This window comes from Harpia harpyja, chromosome 17 (assembly GCF_026419915.1).
Source record: "Harpia harpyja isolate bHarHar1 chromosome 17, bHarHar1 primary haplotype, whole genome shotgun sequence".
Classification (NCBI taxonomy): domain Eukaryota; kingdom Metazoa; phylum Chordata; class Aves; order Accipitriformes; family Accipitridae; genus Harpia; species Harpia harpyja.
In genome coordinates, this window is record NC_068956.1 from 17175541 (window position 1) to 17197523 (window position 21983).

Genomic DNA, 21983 nt, shown 5'->3' on the forward strand with positions numbered 1-21983 from the left:
TACTCTTTGAAGCTGATGGTACAGTTCCCGCCAAGTAAAAGACCTATCCCACTAAGATAATAATTGTCCGGGTAAATTGTAGGTAGACTAAAGCAAGGGAGCAGGCCACTGAAAGGCATCTTAGCAGCTCGTAACAATACCCCTCTGCGGAACTGACATTTAAGGAACAAATAGCACCTGAAAAACAGTTTGTGATTAATCTGTGTGGTAGTTGCAAAGCTGCCCACTTCCAATTGACAGTAAGTACTAGATGGACTCCCAAGAGACACAAAATGGCCATGTAGTCTTTATGCAGCCTGGGCTTTTGTGAGAAATCCCCAACCAAAAGTAGGGAAAAAAGTTTATTTTCTTTCTCATGGTTTCTTTGAGCTGAGAACAGTGTCTTAGACTGGCACACTATGTGTGATGGGAGTAGGCATTATGGAGGGAGTGAACATCCCAGAATGAAAGGTGAAAAGATGTTGCCAATGAAAAAAGCACAAAACAAGATTCAGGAGTTTTAATATATAATTTAAGCTACTCTGTGTCTTGGCACAACATCTCTAAAATGCAGCTGTTTCCCAACATCAGCAAGATGTTCCCAAGGTGCTCAGGTTCCAGATAAAAATGACCATATGTGCATCTCACTGAACAATATAAGTTTAAAAGATTGTATGATAAAGCAGTGACTTGTGGTCCATCAGTAATTATTTCTCTGAACTGATCTACCTTGTGTGTGGTAGGAAGTAGAGCCAAAACTACTGCTCTTTTTCTCAACTGTCTCGAGATATCCTTTGCTCAAGTTTGTCTGTATTTTTATAGCTATAAGCCTTGCTCCCATTTTCTGCCTTCCTTCCTCTGCTTCCCATTCCAATTAAGTGACTAAGAGCTTAAATCAAAGCTTAAAAAAGATTTAGCTCCTATTTAACCATATATTTTAGCAAATCACATGATGCTGAACAATGCTGTGTGTTCTTTTGTTGAGTGAAACTCTCTTTTAATAGCTTTTGGCAGGTTTGGCAGTTTTCTGTAGTCAAAGAAGTTTGACTGCAATTTTCCCTCCACTTTTTTAAAGCCAAAAGTCAACTGGATGAAAGTGGTCCAAGCCTGACTTGATGCAGAGACCTATTTTATTGTTACACTTCAGTTATTTCTTTCTACTCTAAAAGAACACATAAAAAGAATAATCTGCCTCCAGGACCCAGAGAAGACAAGTTTTTTTTTTTCTTTTTTTCTTCCCCCCACCAACGTGGGCAGGAATAGCATCTGTGTGCAGGAAGACCCAGATCCCTTGCATCTTCCGTTACTAGCAGCAGGGATGAACGAGGCCTGCAGGTGAGAGCAGCCCCAACATCTGGCAGCCCGTCTGTTACCTCCAGAAGAGGCTTTCTGTGTACATAATTACACATTAGGCTCATTTTAATCTGTTGCTTATATGGTTCTGTTTATTGCAGCCAAAATTTGCAACTCTGTCTTAAGAGAGGCTTTTACATTTAGAATGAGACCTTTGGCTTCCTTGGTATGGATGTAGGCACCTGATTTTGTACACAGCAGTGTGGAAATTGTTTTTATAGCATTTTATGCTGTGTCATTTGTGTGGTTCAGATCTATTTTGCATCTTAAAACTCTGAGTCTACAGAAAAACTCATCAGACCTGGTTGGAGATCTGCAAATTACTTCCTACAGAATATCTTGACTTTTTCTACATAAGTCAAACCACCCAAATTTCAGGTGCCTAAATGTAAGCATTACTAGGCAATTTTTCAGATTTTTACATTTTCAACAAAAATTTTGAATTTGAAGATTTCCACAAAAGCTTTTTACTGGTTGCATCACAAAACAGTAAGAGCCAAGATGTAGGCTGATTCTCATTTCTTTATTGGTTTTAATTAAAAAGATTATGTCCTTCTGTGTGCAAAGCTGTGGGACCAGCCCACATTCAGATAATCTGCACTTTCTAAGATCCATCTCCTCAGGTTTTAATCAGTATATGATACTATTTTAATTATATTCTATATCTGCTAATGATATTTTTTCCTGTAAATCCACATAAACATTTGACAATTAATTAGTTCTGGTTGTGCAGAGTTTAAATAATGCAAACTCAGGCTATGAAAGTGTAGTTGAAAGTGAACAGAAAGTCACCACAGTTTCTTAAGGATTTAGGAATTTTTCCTAGCACAGTTAAATAAGCAGGCTGCTGCTTTTGGCATCTCTTTTAGATAGTGGGCAATTATCCAAGGCAGTTTCCAATTAGAGTGCTTTTAGTTCATCCAATTTGTAGGCCACAAGAGAAGATACTGTGGCATCAAATAAAATAATTACAAACGTTCAGATCACATCTAGAATACTGCATCCTTTTTTTGGCCTCCTAATTCAAGAAAAACATCAATAAATTGAAGCACTTTCAGTGGAAGGTGATCAAGATGGAGCTGGATCTGGAGCACCTGCCCTGTGAGGAGCGGCTGGGGCAGCTGGGCTTCTTCAGCTTGGAGCAGAGATGTCTTTGGGGGGACCTAACAGCAGCCCCCAGTGCCTGTGGGGACTTCTTCAAGGAGATGGAGCTGGGCTCTTCACAGCAGTACAGGGCAGGAAGGTAAGAGACAATAGGCATAAACTGAAACAGAAGTTCAGACTGGATGTAAGGAGGAACTTTTTCCTCTGACTGCCTGAGGACATTCTGTTAGTGACACTGGTTGCCCAGAGAGGTTGTGCAGTCTCCATCCTTGGGAGTTTTCAAACTGTGACTGGATGAAGCCCTGGGCAGCTGGGTCTGACCTCAGAGCTGATGCTTGTGTGAGCAGGAGGTTGGACCAGAGACCTCTTGACGTGCCTTCCAGACTGGACTATGCTATGATCCTTTTTTGACAATTATGGATATGAAAAGGACATCTTCAGCCATGACATTCGATCTCCTGGAACTACAGGAGTATTTGGAAAGTTGTAGGAGCTGTACAGAGAGAGATGTTTACAATTTCTGCATAGTAGAAGGTCTTCTCCCCAACTTGTACAAAAGCTGCTCCTGAGCACTAGGCTTTAGTTATGATTTCTGTAAATCAAAAGTAAATCAGATTGTTCTCACCTAATCCCATTCTCATGCTGGAAAAGCAAAACAGAGTGAGAGTACCTGAACTCGGTGAAATAAGTGGCAGTGCTTCATATCTCTGCTTTGCAAGGGCAAAGGGAGCCCTTAACTTCCTAAGCAGCCTTATATAGCTGCTGAGTGACTGACAGCATGGACCTCTGTGGAGCCCCTAAGAGTGGGGTCAAAAGGTGGAAGAGTTTTTGTTATGGGAGTCAGACCACTCAGGTTGGCTGTCTCTCACTTTTGGCAGGGTATGCAGAAAAATCAGGAGTGTCTCATGGTTAAAGATGGAGTTGAGGGAATGTGCACAGAAGTTTAAGCTCTGTCTATCTCTAGGAAGTGATTTCCATTGGGAGGCCAGAAGGATAAATTCTCTATGAACACTTGCCTGAAAAAAACCAAAGATTTCTGAGCAGCAATGAAGTGTGGTTGACTGAAGTCATGTCATACTGATAAGCTTAATTATGATCCTGCCCCCTGATTTCCTGGGAGTCTTAGAGGAGGTCAGTTCACCTTCTTGCTTCAGTTTCACCTTTGCAAATTGAGGGTAATGACAATTGCCTGTCAACCTCAGAAGGATAGTGAAGACTAATAGTGTAGTGTTTATTGTGCTGTGAATATTTAAAGTCCATTCCTACTTCAGATGTTTGTATGATTATTTCAAATCCATGGAGGTGTGTGCCTCAGAACAAAACTCATGGTAGATTTCTCAGTGTATTTGATCAAAGAAACTGTTTTGGAGGGAAAACAACAGGGAAAATGTAACTTCAGCTAATGGTTTCTAAAACAGTCTATGGTCTATGACCACATGTTGTTCTGTGTTCCCTTTAGAAAGCAACAGCAGAAATCTCCGTCACCAGTGGACCCTACTCCCTCCAGCTTTTTTTATTAAAAATGGCATGTGGGCATGTGTTCAGGACAAAAGAAATTACATTAGTTGGATCTCCATATCCACTGTGGAGATCTATTAGTAATTTCCATACCTTGTTTTCTCTATAGCCTGACTGCTTGTATTTGAAACATTACAAGCATGAGTATTACTGTATTGACGTGACTGTGCTTGGTCTGACTGGTATGAGTGCTGATGTATTTGGATTTGCTGCTGTGTACATGGCCATACTGATGGTGGCAACATTATATAGCTGTTTGCCAGAGGGATTGAATTGCCCTTGTCTGATAATTTCACCTGATCTTGGACTGATGTTCAGCTGGCTTCAGGGCATTTTAATTATCAGCACACTGGCTATTGGACCAACCATCTCGTCTGGTTGCTGGCACCGTTTATCTTTGTCTCAGCCTATCAGATCTTCCTCATTAACTTCTGTGATAATATTCAGACAGAAAGTCCTAGGAATGTTTCCAGCTAATCCCCATTTTGGCTGCTGACCAAATAAGGCTTTATATGACACAACTGTAAATGCTTCATTTGTATGGTATTGATCTGCCATTAAGCAAAACACAAGCCAGCGTTTCATTAAGGCTCAGGTTATGCAGTATTATTTACTGTTTGCATTGCAGTTGCAGCTAGAGTTCCCACCTGGGGAATGGACCCCCTGGTTTTTGATCTGTCTCCACTTCTAATTAAAATAATGAACTTCAAAGTGCTTGCATTATAATTAGACCAAAGATTAAGAAACCATCTCTTAGCGGGAATCTTTCCATTTATTGCCTTCCTTCCAATGCTTCTTTATGAAAAACATGAGTATGGAGTCACAAAGAAGCATGTAGCGTTACAGAAATCTCTCATGCCTCTTCTCAGTCTAAGTTTAGATCTGATAACAGTGTTATCAGCTGTGCAGAGCTTATGAATTAGTGGTCTGTTTCTGGCAACAGTAAAACTCAAGCATCCATCCTGATTTCTGAGTGCTGCCAATGGCTTTTGACATAGTGGCCATGTTACGTCAATAACTTTGTGGACATTGATGTCAGTGAATAAATTCCCTCAGAAGCAAACTGCAGTTTTGCCCTATAGCTTTTGCATGTTGAGTTGCTTTCCTTACTAGTAAAAAATTAATGGATGAGCAGACTGCTTGTATTACAGCACTTTCTGTACCATACAGTATGCTGATGGTAGTTGGCTTTGCATTCATTTCATGCTTCATTCTCTTAAAAGTGAGACTGGGACTTGGTGGCTGAAAAGTCTAACCAGACAGACAAAAGATTGGTGCTCATTGGAAACAGCACCCAGAACAGTGGGTTTGTTTCTAAAATAAAAATATAGACATTCATAGAATGATAGAATAGTTTGGGTTGGAAGGGACCTTTTAAGGTCATGTAGTCCAATGCCCCTGCAGTGGGTGGGGACATCTTCAACTAGATCAGGTTGCTCAGAGCCCTGTCCAACCTGGCCTTGACTGTTTCCAGGGATGGGGCATCTACCACCTCTCTGGGCAACCTGTTCCAGTGTTTCACCATTCTCATTGTAAAAAATTTCTTCTTTATATCTAGTCTGAATCTACCCTCTTTTAGTTTAAAACCATTACTCCTTGTCCTATTGCAACAGGCCCTGCTAAAAAGTTTGTCCCCATCTTTCTTATAAGACCTCTTTAAGTACTGAAAGGCTTCAATAAGGTGTCCCCGGAGCCTTCTCTTCTCCAGGCTGAACAACCTTAACTCTCTCAGCCTATCTTCATAGGAGAGGTGCTCCAGCCCTCTGATCATTTTTGTGGCCCTCCTCTGGACCCACTCCAAAAGGTCCATGTCTTTCCTATGCTGAGGGCTCCAAGCTGGATGCAGTACTGCAGGTGGGGTCTCACCAGAGCGGAGTAGAGGGGGAGAATCACCTTCGACCTTCTGGCCACGCTTCTTTTTATGAATTCAACTGAATCTGGCTGCTCGGTGAATTCCTGAGAATAGCAATATCAGTTAAGTTTATTTTTTTTCCACTTGCAGCTGCTGAGAAGATGGCAGGAGGTTTTTTCTCTCATTGTGGCTCTTGCCACAGATACCTATGTCTCTGTCACCCTGAGAGTGGTTAAATGCAACTCCTTTTGTATGACTCTTCTCTGAGGACACCTCAGAAATATTAGCTAGGATAGAGGACTTCTATCACCTCTTATGGAGCATCTTAAGCTAACAGTGAGGTAGTTTGTGAAAAAGGCGTGCAGAGATGCTCAGTTGAGCATCTTTACTTGTAGAAGTCACTACATTGTGACTCCTGATGGTTTTTTAACATTTCTTAATCTTAAACTGACATCTTAAACTAATCCGTTCCTGTCATGAGGTCTTGCTGCTTGCAAGGAGGAAAATACAGCAACATAGCATAAGGAGTAGAATAACAGGAGAAGACCATGTCAAATGGTCAATGGGTCCTCTTACCCATCTTATCATTATATGTTCATAAAGGGTGAAATTCAGCCTGGCATAAATGAAAAATTGGAGAAGTCTGATAGTGAAATCTCTTCAAGTATTGCCAAATTTGAACCAGTCTCCAAAAATGCCAGATATGTTCAATACTGCATTAAGAAAGAAAATACTGCATTAAGAAAAACCTTGGGTTTATTGTATTAGCTGCGCTGCTACTCACTGAATAAAACATACATTTATATAGCACATTGAGACATGGGGCTGGTTAGGAACCAGAAAACCTAAATTTTGCAGTGAGTCCAACAGGATATTTTACTTTCCATGAGCGAGAGTCAGCAATGAGTCCTGACTGGTTTTGGAGGTCACAGTAACATTTCTTCTGGGGATAGGTGATTCAGCCTAGGGCTGGGTCTTCCTGTGGATGAAAGCTGTGAAATGCTCAGTCGAAGGTACAATATTTCTGCCACTGCTGGGACAAGTTGAATGGAGTGAAAAATTAGAAGCTGCTGAAACAGCTGCCACCTGCTTTGTGCTGGAAGATTTTGATGTAGTAAAATTTTCCTCTGTGCAGGGTGGCCAAAGTGTGATCTTAATAGGCTGTCTAGTAATCCATCAGTAACAAACAGATTGAGATGGATATAAAGAAGGAACAACTTTCTAAGTTATAAGGAACCACACCCTGTTTCTATTCAATAGGCACTGAATTGCATCCAAAAGAGGTATGTTTTTCCTAGCCTCATTCTGGGTGAAAATAGTCACTCTGTGGCATTCAGAAGCATAAACTTAAAATGCCTTACATATATGGCTCACATACTATGTAAAAGAAAATTTAAATCTACTGGCCAACATCAGTAATGATGAATAATGTTTTCAATTCTGTTAAAATCAAGTCATCCATTCAAATAACAAATAGATAGTTTGTGCAGACAGTAAACCGCAGTGTTTGGCTTTTTCTTGTGGGTGGAGTGACATGAGGAGTCTCAATGACATGTGCCTGGATAATGTAACATAATGTCATTTAAAGAGACCTACACTAATGCAGTCTCAGTAGGACAGGAGAGGGACAGCATGAGATGTGGTAGAGCATCATTGCTGTGGCCCCCACCACAAGCTATTACTCCCTGTCTTTCAGCAGTGCTAATCCAACACCGATGCCCTGAACCACGTCCTGTGTCCTGCCACAAAACCCCTACCTCTCTGTGCCAATACTACCATTTTCTCTCAGTTGGGGGCCCCTAAATGTAGGAGTTCCTGGAGAGGCAGGTGCAGCAGTATCCAAACACCCTGCTGCAACAAAACCATGAGTCAAGATCTGCATCACCTAAAGTGTAAAAAGGCAAAAGGCTTTCTGCCAGCCATGCCAGAGGTGAATGTTACCCCATCTGAAAGCATTAAGTATTTTGGGGGGGCATGTATTTAAAAATGCTCTTTTTAGACATTTCAAATTTTAAAATATTTTTGTAAGTGCTTTCAGCAATATCAAATGCATAAAAGCCATAAAGGGCTCAGGATTTGTAATGTTTCTGAGGTGAGAAAGAATTTCGAGGCAGTTGGCAGTGGACTAAGCTTATCCTCAGAGTAATTCCTGCAGTGTAGAGACAGTGTCACACTGGTGCTCAGACACTTTTGAAAAATCCCACTCAAGCCTTTAAAACCTGTATTTTGAGTTGCAGGTGTTGGACTGCAGCAGCCTATTCGCATAATCCTGCTTATGCTGCAATCAGCAAGAAAAAATGTGCTTTGAAAAGTGGTACTGCTCAATGAGAACAGGATTAGGTAGTCATTAGCAAAAATTAAAATAGCTCAGGGTTGTGAGAAACTGTTTCTGCTGCTACTAAAGACTGTATACTGAACCAGTATGAACAGTCACTCTAGGGACAATTTTACGTGTTTTTTATTTACAGCAAAGCTTTGTATAAAGCAGAGAAACAAGCTGAGTTGCCTTCCCAGGTCAACAGCTGTTGTTTTTACACAAGCAAAATATATATTTAATTGCTTGTGCCAAGAAGTGTTTGCATACTGTAATTGGAATATCTTGCTGCAAAACAGCTTTCAGTTTATATAAATATTTTAAACTACAGTCATCAGACCTCTCGCTGGTGTAAATTGTCAGAACTTCTTTGAATTCAAAGTAGCTGCGGCAATTTTTAGCAGCAGTGGGTCCCCCATTAATTGGAACTCCTGCTGATCCTCAAGGTGTCAGTTTGGCTCACATTTGTTTACAAAGCTCAGTTCAAGTAACTAAGCTGCATACTCAGGATATACATAGAAGCTGTAAATGCTCAGTGCCCCTGGAAATTAACCATCTCATTTGGATGGCTAGATGAAGAGCGTTACACTTATTTTAATTAGCCACAATTGAACAGCATTTGAGCACTGCTTTAAATTTCCCATCTCTAAACAAAGAATAACAATACATACACACTCTTGTAAAGATACTTTATTCTTAGTGTTTGTAGAATATTTTGAGATATTGTTCTGGAAGAGGTGTTTTAAATGCAATTGGACAGGGGATTTTTAAATAACATTTATAAATGGTATTAGCTTCTAATGCAGCACACAACCTGCCCATAGCTTTTTTGCAAGACTTTTGGCTTTCTACAGGCCAGGCAGTTCCTCAGGGGAATGCAGATTTTGCAAGATGGAATTCAAGAGGCACTCACTGTCCTGGTGGATCCTCAGCTGGGCCTGGGCGCTCAACAGAGACAGCCGGTCATGTCCTTTCTCCAGTAAGCATGTATATAGCAATGGAAATGTTTAGCAGGAAAGCCTGAGAGACCCACTGAAGAAGAGCTAGCATTGCTGTGAAGACTCACAACTTGAATACTAATAGTTCTTTATTTAATATAAATGCTGGGCAAGCTATCAGAGCAAGTGCCAAAGACTCTGTTTTGTTTGAACTGTCAGCTACATGTGAAAATGTCTTGATATGTGCTGTGCTTCCATATTTGAATACAATTTTTTCATACAAATAGCGTTACAGCATGCAAACCTTTATAAATCTGAGGACAAAAATTATTCCTATAAATTTTTGAATGTGTTTAAAAAAACATGATTTCAAAGTTGGCCCTTTGTCATTAAAATTTAGGTTGTTTTTCTTGTAAAAATGCTCTTGCATTAGCTCTCTTTTTTATTTGCATTATTGATCCTTCAAGCCTTCTGAGTATAGAATGATGTAAGCTTTGGCTACATCTTCCTTGTTAACAGAGTGCTTGTTTCATTCCTAATTTATTAAACATATTCAGCCAGTGCAATGCAGCTTTACACTTAATTTCTCTTGATGAATTGTCAAACACCCTTAAGCTGTGCTGCATTTGTGTCATGTTACAATCTGCCATAGGCACTTTTCAAAACATGCTTAAAATAAACAGCTCAGAGGATGGGCAGGTTCTAATTTTTTGCTCGGTAAGCTTGCATTTTAATTTTTCCCATTTAAAAGTCACTTGAAGGGATGATATGAACAAGCTGTAAAAATACACCCACTTGTGTTTCACTAAGTAGGTCTGAGACAGACCCTCAGCTGCATCCAGGAAGCACTAGGTTGTGCAGGTTGGGCAGCTGTGGCCTCCTCTTCCCAAGCCACCCGGACTGGATACAGATTAGATCATGAGACAATAACTGCAGTTCATATCACTGAAATAAGGTCACCAAACTCAGCTTCACTGGGCTCCCTCTCTGCCTTGTCCTGAGGGAGGACCCCTCCAGCCTGCACCAGGAACGACGAGAGGCTTGTCTGAGAGATGGCTGCATCAGCAGGTAGCTGCAGGGAGGGACTTCCAAAGTGCAAGGAAGAAAATGAGCTTTGAGTTGCTTGAGTCATGTCATCAATTGCCAACATGTCACTGGCTGTGACATTGTGGTCTTGGGAAGGCTTGTTCCTTCAGAGCACTCCTCCTGCGGATGCACCACCGCATCCATGGCTTCACTTTCCCTTGTGCAGTAGTTGACTGATCCCCACTTCTTTGCAGGCATTACTTATATAGGAGTATATATACAACAAACGTATATGACAACGTAGTCATGGATTTTAGTGGAATAAAAAGCAAATCCCTGTATTTTGCCAGTTGGTCCATACCTCATGTATAGCCCACCTTTGGCGCCTTGATCATTTAACATTCAGGTACTCTTTGTTTGTGCTGTATGTTCAGAGAACCTAAGGTTAAACAGAGGTGGCATCCCTCCGCACAATGTGACTTTTAAGTGACCGAGTGATTTCTGAGGCTTTCAAATCCTTGTGGGAAGGATTTGTGAAAAGCCTTTCAGAGAGTCAGGGTCTCTGCTTCTGACTCAGTAACTGCAGTGGTGGCACCAGCGGTTCTAGGGCAATACACTGTACAATATGGCTGCAGTTTAAACAAAGCTGTCTCTGTGTATGTAGAGTCTCATTAGTGAGTCATGTTATTTTTGCACATCCTGCTTGTTCATTATTTCAAGTGAACAACATCCCCAACACTGAGCAGTGAAACAACAGTTCCGCTGTCTGTAAAGATAACGGCAGAATTTCACCAAGAATCTGTCCAGGATTCAGGAAAGTATTTTACTGTCTAACATGCCCGTTACACAGAATTTATGAGACTAAGTTCAGGAAAGGGAGTCAGGAAAATGTCAAAGCTGTTTAAATAGCTAAGACATTTAAGTTTTCCTGGCAAAACTCTACCGGTTGCCTAAAAGATTGTTATTGAATGCTCCCAGCAGAGATCCTGCCTTTGTTGTAATGAGTACTTAGGGACCTGTCTGTGCCTTTATGCCATTTACTATTCAAAACTAGATATTCTGAGACCTGACTTCATGGAGGAGGTCTCCTTCGCTACGTGTGCTCAGGCCAAGGCTGAGTCCTCTGAATTGCATTTGTGGATGATGCTGAGCGGTGCTGACGGGTGGTGCTTTCCACCTATCCCATGAACCACTGTGCATCCAGAGATTTTGGGAGCTGAAGGACTTAAAAAGCAGCTGTGTCTGAGACTGTGGATACTTATTCAAGTCTAATCAGGCTGGAGAGACCCTTTTCTACCTGTCGCATGTATTCAAGCTCTGGGCATCAGGCTGGTGAAAACAGGCTTGATAGTAGCGTGCAGGATGCATTTCATGTTTTAGTTTCTGGTTTCTTAGAGATGCTGAGTTGCTGTGCTGAAATAGGTGCTTAAAGTGTTGCATTAGGCAGAATTTGGTGCCCGCTCCTGTGCTGTTTTGCTATGGCTGTCTCAAATTTCCACCAGTGCTCGTGATGTTGGCTGCTGTGGTCCCTAGCCTGGGCTTCTGTCTCATTCCCTCGTGGTGCAGGGTCCTTTGCGTGTCTCTATCAGCCCTGGAAATACCCCTCCTGTGGTTGAGCATGTAATTGCTAGGTACCACCGTGTTGTATGCCATAGCGTTCAGGTCATTTGTTGAATGCCTGCCTCACTGTTTTGTATGGACTGAAGTCCAATGGATGGGTTGTCTGTTAACCATTGCTGTGACCCAAACTCACTGGAAGACAAAGCAGACCTCTCTGCCAGCTTCCCTGGGCTTTGGTCAAGCACCCTACTGCGATTCTTTTGGGTAGCAGATCAGGTATCCCTGTCTGGAATCATAGATGTTATTTTGCAAGGGGCTGCATGGTTGCACTGTCATCTGTCTGTGCAGTTTTATCTTTTGCTAACTGAAAGGCATATCTGCAGTTGGCACAAGTACGCAACTGAAAGGCATATCTGCAGTTGGCACAAGTACGCTCTTTAAAAAAAGAAGTGACACTGATTAACGTTTTAAACTGCTTATTACTATTTATTTATGGGGAGATGGAAAGTGATTTTAAATGAGTAAGAATGATTTAATTCTCATCAAGTTTTTCATACTGTAATTCTATAGGCAGCTTAAAAAAAGCTGTAATCCATACATTGAAATCACTGCCCCTGCATTCAAGTAGTTGTGTGGTGAGGTATCACTGTGACACAAGGGCTGCAGTTTTGGCTGAACTGGCTTGACTATCGCATACAAGGTCTCTGTTTTCTTCTGAGTAATGGAAAAGGCAGGATTGTACAGTGACAGCAACGATTAAGAGTCAAATATTAAAACACTTGCTGGCTTTCTACTATTAAACCCTTACTCTTGCAAAGATTTCAATTCCTTTATTGAGGAACACATTGTTCTTCGGTGGGAGTTTTGACTAAGTGTGGTATTGAGGACACAGGCTTATTTTTTAATAATGAAAGAACAGTTTCTGCCACGGATACCCAAGTTTCAATATGCCTTCCTCTGTGGGAGAATGAAGCACTATCTAGGATGAGTATAAGTGATCTAGCCTGGCTCTGAGGTCTCATGGATAGAATTTCAATGTAGTCACCATTGCACCTATCAGGATCTCAGTTACAACATTTCTGTGGGAGATAGAGCAGTGTTGAGCAAAGGTTGTCTGTGTTTTGCTGACCAGAAAGAAATTATTTATTTCCACATGTTAAGGTGGACCTGGATAACAAAGCGACAGAGAAAGCAGTGTGAAACTAACCTGGTTTTACATGGCCTACTAGACATGATGAGGACAATAATGTGTTACATTTATAAACAATACGGTTTAATTTCAGAGCAATGATTGCAGCTTAAATCCACATTTACTTCTTCATCCTTTTTATTTCCATTTCTCTATTGTGGTGTGAAACTGTCTATGGATATGGCTCATAACCCAGCTAAATAACCCTCTCATGAATGGGTTTCATTTATTTAGTTATTACTCTAGGATTACTATCAACCAGCTGCAGCTCTCTAAATGACTGTGGGAAAATTTTCCTTGATAATCTTTAATGCTTTGAAAAATAAATTCAAACATTTGGCAAATGAAAAAGCTCTTTCCCTTCAACATGGAAATTAAACATGAAAACTTACATTAGTTGTCAAAAAAATCACCTAGTTGTTTTTTTATTCATCTTAGAATATCCAGATAAAAGGTGTAAGTAAACATTAACTTGAAAAGCTTGAAAAAAGTGTTGTAAGTTATCAGGTAACATCTTCACCCAAGATAAAGATTGAAAAAAAAAAAACCGTCCTAAGGATTTTAGCATAAGGACTTTGTCTAATTCAATGAGTTTTAGTGTTCATACTTGAGAGACAACAGCTTAGAGGAAACAGCATTGAAGATGCTTTTACAGATAGACTGATTGATAGGGCTTCCCATATGCTTTAAAATAAGTCTGTGCTTAAGTGGCTCATTGAATTGAGAGTTAGTGATATTCCTTGAGATATATTTCATTTTTCATGGGAGTGATCACTCCTGCCCACATCTGTAGCACTGTCAAAGCAGCTGTTTGTGTTACTGCAACCCAGTGTGACAATTAGACATAGCAGCATTAAATTAGACCTTGGTTTGTTTCCTGTTGAAGGGAGAAGGAGTTTTGGCATTGACTTTGTAGACAGCAGGCTCAAGCTGTATATCTAAGCCATTTTCAGAATAAGTAATGTTGCTCAGCGTCAAAGAAATAGTGTTTCTAGGATCATCTTTCATCTACAGCTCGGTGCCAATGTTCTTACAAAGGTAAAATTTACATTTAGCATCCTGGAAATTTGTCTGTAAAGTGGCAAGGCTGGCCACACAGTTACCTTTCTGAATGGGGCAAACAGGCCAAAAGCATAGGCTTTGTAACTAAAAGCCAAGTAGGAAAAATCTGTAGTAAATATGACTGATTCAAAAGCAATTGCTTCCAAGAACAAAAGGGACAAATGAACAATTTCATTCCAATTTTGCAATTGCTCCTCTCCCTCTGGAGTGTGAACCATAATTGGAGCACTTATACAAAATCACATTTGTCAGCCTGGCTGCTAAATTCCCCTTAAAGCTTTATCCACAAAGAGCAGTCTGTTATCACTCCCACTACAGCCTACGGTTCTCATTTTCACTTTCAGGGACAGACAAGCGATTGCTTTATCTGTATTGAAAATCTCGTATAAATGTAACTACAGTGAGGCTAGGTAAAACACACAAGCACTTTCCAAATTTCATGACCAGCCAGCAAAGACCTGTCTTGGTTCCAGAAGGAGCTATATGAAAAGCTGTTACCAGAAGACAGTGAAGGTATGTCCTGAAGCAGACGTTTGTCCCACAAATGGGCCAATGTTGTACAGAACACTCCATAAGCTGTGAAATTTCATTGTCTATACCTGTCTGCCAGGAAGATCTCTCTCCTAATGAGTGAGAGAAAAATTTCTGTTCTAAGACCAGAGGTGACCCCAGGGACCAGAGACCAGCCGTCTCTAGAGAGGGTGAATCACAAGCCCCAGTGGCTTCTGGTGCCATAAGATCTGATGGAGCCCTGCCACCAGAGGATCTCTCTTCCCCAAACATTCTCCGAGTGCTTTGAAGGTGCTGCATCCTCTCATAATTGATGAGGGGAAGATGACATTGGCAGACATAGCTCTTGCCAAATCCCACTCTGCCCTGACAGACAGATCGTGACAGCATTAAACAAATTCAGCGAGAGAAACTCCATCTTTCTCAACCGCATATTGTCCCTGAAGAGCAATAGTTAAGCTACCGGCACCTCACAGATACTTCTCTCCATTTGGAGGTGAATGGTGCTTCAAGGATATGATGCCCACTGCTCCACACAACTCTGGAGATGCTCAAGCAAGCCTGGGCAGACACCCACCAGAAAGAGTGTATATGTCTGATAGGCATGGATGGACTAGGGACCTCTGAACATGAAAAGAGGAAGAGAAAAGTTTATTATTATTAATTATCAATAAATAATGATGTAGTTGTGTACCATTAGGATATGTGACTGTTGAGGCTCTTAGTAATAAAGATAGGAAGTCATACACTTAAATAAGTGCAAATGTTCCTCAGGAGGTGATGAAGGCTGCATAAATGCCTTGGCAGATTAGTTACCAACTGATGTTAAAATGTCATACAGTGACTGTAGTTCCTATCATAAATCCAGGTGCCTTACCTTTGGGTTTGTATGGTAATCTATACTGTCTACCCTCTGCCATCCAGTCTTAATGCTCTCTGGACACCTAAAGGAAAACCTCTGAGCATGCACAGAAGCAACCCCATCCTAGGACCAGCTGTGTCCCTTTCTTGCCTGAATTTCAGTGCACTCCCAGCAGCCTTGAGTTCATACAGGAGCAGTGATTCTGTGCTTTAGCCTTCGTGTTGGCAACCCCCCTCAGCCTGCACAGATCCAAAGTCTCCCTCAGGTATTTCTCTCATCTGAAAAAAGAGCACTTAAACATGGGATGGAGGACACCAGGTTCACAGAACCCCTTTCAGGCTGTTGTGCCTATGCCACTGTGCTGCTAGCAACGAAGGATTCATCCTTCCTCCAGTGACAGCATGATATGTATAAACCCTCCAGGGAAAAGTCCTCAGGGCATCCCGACTACTGGCTTGTATCTCAGCACCCAGCGAATGGGCTGGGTTTGGTCTTCCCAGCACTTGAGCTTCTGCTTGGCTGCACTGTCCCCAGGTTTCCCCAGAGAGGATGCCCTCCACCGCCACCTTCCTCCCGCACACCGCAGGTGCCCTTTGGGCTGAGAGACAGGCTGCTCTCCCAGGATAGCAGGGCAGTCCCTGGAGTCTTGGCACTAAGCTAGACCCCAAGTCTCGCATTTCAGCTAAGCCTCTGCTGTGCACAGGGAGCAGGACTCTAGAGCCTGCATCCCAAATGTACAGATGTGCCTACAGCAGGTGAGGAAGGTTCAGACAGGCAGGACTCCTGGCACCTCTTTGTGCGTTGTTTTCTATTGACTGGCTCTAGACAGCATTGTAGTCAGCATGCGAGCTGTTAGCCTTCCTCTTCAGCTCTACGTCACCCTGCCTGTTTCTGGAGCCTTAGCCCATAGCTTGTGCGGGATCACTCTAAAGTGCTGCATGTCAAAACTGTATGTATGTGACACAGTGACTGGCAGCGTCTAGCATAGGCCGCCTGAATCTTGCCTCTTGAGTATATGGGAATACATTTTCCCATCTGCTTGAAAAATCAGCCTGGGCCCACACTAAACATATTCTAAATATAGATTCAAATAAATCTGTGTAAATCATTTATAATTCCAGGCAGAGTTTTATCATCATTTTGCAAAAATAGTTTTGGTTGGTTGATAGAATTTTCTGGTTAAAATCCAAGACATTCTGAAAATAATTTCTACACTGGAAACACATTTTTCACATTTGAAAGTAACCACAATTATTTGTGCTGCCAAGGGCTTTGAAATATGGAAATGAGAGGTTTATTTAGTGTGTGGATCAAGCTTATAAACAGCTTAAGTCCTCATTCCTTCTAACATCTTAACAGCTGTGCAGTTTCTTACAAAATATGTTTTATCGTTTCAAGAAATGCTGTTAACCTCGCAGTTTTAAAACTGAATGAACAAGGCCTCTTGGACAAATTGAAAAACAAATGGTGGTACGACAAAGGAGAATGTGGCAGCGGGGGAGGTGACTCCAAGGTTAGCCTCAATGTCACCAAAAGCGGGTAAACAGTATGTAAAGTAATTGGTGCATCTGCTGGGGTTTTACCTGCAACGAAACAGCTTCACCAGTAGCACAGCACTGCTGGTACCTGCAGTTGAAATCTAGGTGTATGCAATTACTGTCAAAGCAAAAATATTTGCATTTGTTTAAGCACCCCAAGGGGAACTCATAAACAGTCTCTGCTGTGAGATCTATCACCAGTTTTCAGAAACCTGCATCTTCTGAAATTGTAATGAGCCTTTTCCAAACTTGCTCTTGTGAACAAGCAGTTTGAAACCTTCAGGAACAAATACCCAAATATTTTTCAGTGACAGTAGAGGAAAAGGGTGAAAATCCGTGTGACTGCCTCCTAGCAGTAATCTAATGCATGGTCCAGGCTCAGGGATCCACTATTGACACAAACAATACTGGTACAAATTACAATTTTCACATGAGTATCCAAAATAGGAGGACAAGTTTCAGCTAAAATATCTTCACGCTGACATTTCCTGATATCTTACCACCAAACTGAAATTCATGGTGGTTCACTAGGCAGAATTTATCAGACAGGAATTCTAGGCTGAATTTTAGGCTGAGGTGACAACAGCTTCTTATTCTTCCTGCATTTCTGTATCTTCCATATGGCCAGTGCCACTACTTACTTGCCTCCTCACAGCTTCCTTTTGGGAAACTGCCTGTGCTGAAAAGAAGCAAAGATATGGAAGTGGAAGATGGCGAAGTGGGGGAGGATGAAGATATTAAAAATACCCCTTCCATGACAGGCAGCATGTAATAATATTTATTTATGTGCTTGTGTGTGAACAATATATAAGAGAATGCTGCTGCACAGGTATCTGTGCAGGCACAGAGCTAGTCAGATATAGATGATGAAATTCGACTGATTTGTCATACACAGTTTATGTAGCTTTCTTCACAGCTGCCTACATGTATTTTTTCTTACTATTTTCTCTCCTTCTTTAGTCCTCCTGCTCTTTCATGCTGTGTCCTGGCCTCAGGGACCGTCCCTTGGGCTGTTCTGCACTCACCCAGAACCAGTCTCCTAATCCTTTTCACTTTGCCTTCGATCCTGCTGCTCTACCTATTTCCCACCCACCATTCTGCTCGCCAGCAGTCACAGTTTCAAAAATGGTCTCTATTTTCTCTTCCAAAGTGCTTAGACGTATTAGACCTGATAGCACTTACCTGCAGGTGGAACAGACACCAACTTCTTGTAAGAAAGTAGACAAGGGAACCATAAATCTCCCACGTTGCTGCTATTATGTGCTTCACCCAAGCCTAAACTTTTGCATTATTGGGGGAGGGGTGTTTATTTAATTTTTTTAATTGTCACAGGCAGGGAGTCACATCATTAAAATACCTCCATTTTCTCTAGAATACACTCCTCACAAACCTGCTGTGGCTGAAAGATGAGATAAAAGCTAGGTAGCAAACTAAGGATGCTTTTAACTTACTTTCCCTGATTACCAGCCACTGGCGCTTTGAGTCACGAAGCAGGAAAAGGGAGTAGCTCATGGCAGAGGGACGGGACGGGCTTCACCAGGGAAATGTCTGGAAGTGCTGAAGGAGCAAGTTTGGTGTGATGGCAAGTGACGGAAATAGGAGTGGGGGACAAAAGTAGAAAAGAAAGGCAAGGAGTGCAGTCCATGGAGAAACAGGGAGGATCTGTGAATGCAGGAGGGAGGAAGGAACACATTGCCAATGGAAATGAGCAATAGATGACACAGGCAGTTCAGGATGCAATAGAAAATATGGTGAGCAAGGCAGCATTAGCAAAGGGTGGAGAACGTGATGGAGCTCCACCTGTGGTCCTAGGACTATATACAGCCTGCCAGGAGTATTCCTCTGACCTCAGGCCTGTTTCTTGCCACACTTTTTCCCAGGCACAGCTGAGTGAGTAGGCAGTACCAGTGCTCCTGGGAAGCCCCAGGTCTATCATGCGCCTGCACTGCTGACATTCAATAGAACCAGGCACATCACACAGATGAGCAGGCATTACCATGCTTCTCAAATTCTGCATTGCAACAGCATCTGGTCTTGTTTTTTAACCTACAGCTACTTTGACTCCCCAAAGTGTTAGTCATCTACAAAATCCATTTCCTTGTTCAGGAACAGTCTTGTAGGATCTGATCAATTAAAGTCAATAAGACTCTTTCTACTGAATTAATGGAGCTCTAAATATTTTAATTTTTTATGTTATCAAATGATCATTAGTGGAATAACCAGGACATCACGCACTGTTGTTGTAAACCTGAGAGCTATCAACAAGTCCTGAACTAAGCTCGTAAGCATTATTAGCTAATGCTTCTTTTCATTGTATGAATTTAAAAAGAACAAACCTTGAGCTTTGTTAGCAGCTCCAGTCCAGATTACCGGGCTTCCTACTGTCATTAACGAGAATAAGAACATCCTCTTCTCCTGAAAGAAATATAGCACCTGAGACTTGACTGATAACTGTGTTGTTACTATTTGAGATTCACTAGTCTGAATATGAGAGTCTAGACCCAGAATAACCCTTCATGATAGTACAGAGGACTACAGAAATTGGGGAGTTTCATGAGAGCTCAGCAGTTCTCCAAAGGTTTGTGTTGCTCTGTAGAACAAGATTTCTCCTACCTCCATTCTGTGCTCTTAAAAGGTTATCTCTAGCCTCCCCATTTATTGTTCCCTTTAAGAACAATCTTCCAAAATTCAGACAGACAGTTCAGAGAGCTGCCCTGTGTGAACCACCTGTGGGTTAGTGACCTCAGTAATTAAGTCATGTTTGAAGATAAATCTGAGGTCCCCAAGTCATTTGAGTGCTTTTGAAAGTATTACCTAAGATCCTAACTGTATGCCATCATCATTTCATGGGAAGGTATTTAAATAGTTTCTGCTCCATAGTTTTTATAAAAATGTGAGCGGAAGGAAGCTGTGCTGATGGAGCTCTCCTCCAGTCTCTGCTGGCAGCCCTCAGGAGAACACGGTGGCCCTTGTTTTTCATTCAGCGGATGAGACTGACCTTACACTTAATTAATGGCTCAGTCATGAGTGGGTAAAAAATGCTCCTAAAGCATACTTGTGATTGCATTTTTAAAATCCCTGTCTACCTAAATTCTGTATTGGTTTCAGAATCGCTCAGTACTGTAATTTAAATGCCATAGTTGCCCATTCATTGTCCTGAACACAACTAACTCAGAACTTCATTAATGCCATTTTAAAGCACTCTGATTTCGCTGATGTTGCTGACACAAGATCCAGCCCGAGGCTCTTAAAAAGTAGCCCTTCCAAAAGCAAGTGATTGATGACAGGATAGGAGGAAATGAGTAAGAAGCTGAGACAGGAGTTAGAAGGGCTGAGAACATGATGAAAAGGTAGAAAACCAGTGTCCCTGTGCCCAGGTCGGGCTGTGCCACCACTGACTTCAGCATGTGGGTGAAGAACAGGGTCTCCTGTGCTGTCACACAACAGTTTTGCACTGTGGCTACATGGGACAAATTTTTCTCCATATATAAAGGGTACGTTTAGTTATTATTTCTCATATATTATCCTTACATGAATTCGAGGCAGGTGGATCCTGTTTATATATAACAATGGAGATTCTCGGCAGCTGTACATTGGAAAAACTACATTGATTTTCACAAACTCTGCCAGTTTACTCTAGCTGAAGATTTAGCCCAACATTAGTAATTCAGGAATCACTAAACAACTTGAAAAAAAACCCCAAATCTATAGTCATTTTCCATCATAATGTTAAGTATACAAGACTGAACTTGATGGGAAATTTAATTCTAAATGCTGGATTTATCCTCGGTATATGACTCAAGTACATTGTTCTTGCTCATGTGCAGCAGACCATACTGATTTTTAGTTTCTGCCCTCTTTAATATCAGTGGGACTATTCAGCAACTGATTGTGTAAGCAGTGTAGTAACAAGTTGTAGTCTCTGAGTTTGTAACTGACACGGTCAAAATGATGCTCATTTGGAGAGGATATTTTCAAAGAAAGGAAAGATGCCTAGATAAGCGACTTGACCTGAAAGCCAAGGTGATCTAGGCATTCATCTTCCATGGGAGCTGTTGAAAAATCTCCTACTGCAATGAAAAAAACCAAACAAACAGAACAAAGGCTAAAATACATGAAAACTTAATACACCTGCAGTCACTTACTGTGATTGCAAACAGGTATATATGTTGCTATTCTGAAAAGCATAAGCAAAAATCTTCCTTTTCCACTCTGCAGCCCCTCAGTCTGGGCTTCTCGTATTGGACCATGTACATTTCCCATTGCAGCTGGCTGATTTAACGTGGGACAAAAGCCCTGTTCTGAAAGTGTAAATATATTTAAAATATTTTTAAATTTAATTTTAAATTTAGCTCAGAGTGCTTCTCCCTCGTCACAGCTAGGACTGTCTGAGGGGAGATGTAAAGGAGACGTCGTGTCCCATTCACACAGCCTCGCTAGGGCAGGTGAGAAAGTGAGGGGCAGAGGCCAGGTTTCCCTGAGCTTGTTCAGCACCTTGATTCAGAAAGTGTTTCAGCAAAAATAGCAGAGAGGAAAAACAAGGGCCTAGCCTCAGACACATCACTGGCTGTATTTCAGTGAAAAGTGGGAATTGCCTCATCTCTGCCAGCCTTTGCCATTGCGTTCAGTTATATATTGAGGATAGCGTGGCAGTTTTAAGCGTGAAATTGATTGCTTTTCCCAAAGGAAAACCTGAGAGCTTCCTCACAGAGACAATGCAGAAAGGATGACATTAAAGGAACTACAGCTGCAAAGAAGAAAAAATCCCTGTCTTTATATACCTAAACTGCTAGTGCTTAAAAAAACCAAGCAAAGGACTGGGAGACATCTGTTTTCTGACTTGTCCCAGCTTGCTGCTGGTCTTGATAGTTCATGTCAAGTCCTAATTATCACTTTAATCAGTTTAATCTGCAACAACTCCACAGGCTTCTGATTTTCCATGTTAGAACAGTACCTATATGTCCCTTATCTTTGTCATAGCCAGCCCCATTACACTGCTGGGATTTAGGAGCACCGAAAAGTGGCTCAGTGCCAATGCATGACAAGTTACAGATGACAGCTATCCAAATAATATTAAGTATTTTGCACTTGTACTAGAAGCAAACAGAGAATCATGTTGGCAGGCAACTTGCCAGCATCCCAAACTGCTACCCACTCATTTCACAGCTGTGGGACTTT

General features: G+C 41.6%; 1 protein-coding gene across 10 annotated transcripts in view; it reads left to right on the top strand.

Annotated features, from left to right (window-relative positions):
* GRIA4 (glutamate ionotropic receptor AMPA type subunit 4) overlaps positions 1-21983 on the top strand; it is a 251649-nt gene that overhangs the window by 217541 nt on the left and 12125 nt on the right. For 7 of the 10 annotated variants that reach the window (XR_008238900.1, XR_008238899.1, XM_052812292.1 and 4 more), the window contains exon 14: positions 16666-16780. The exons of the other annotated variants lie outside the window; for them this stretch is intronic. Coding sequence is in view for 5 of the 7 variants with exons in the window: in XM_052812292.1 (XP_052668252.1) it covers positions 16666-16780 (115 nt within the window). In the remaining 2 variants the exon portion in view is untranslated. The remainder of the gene's footprint in view (positions 1-16665; positions 16781-21983) is intronic. 10 annotated transcript variants of the gene reach the window in all.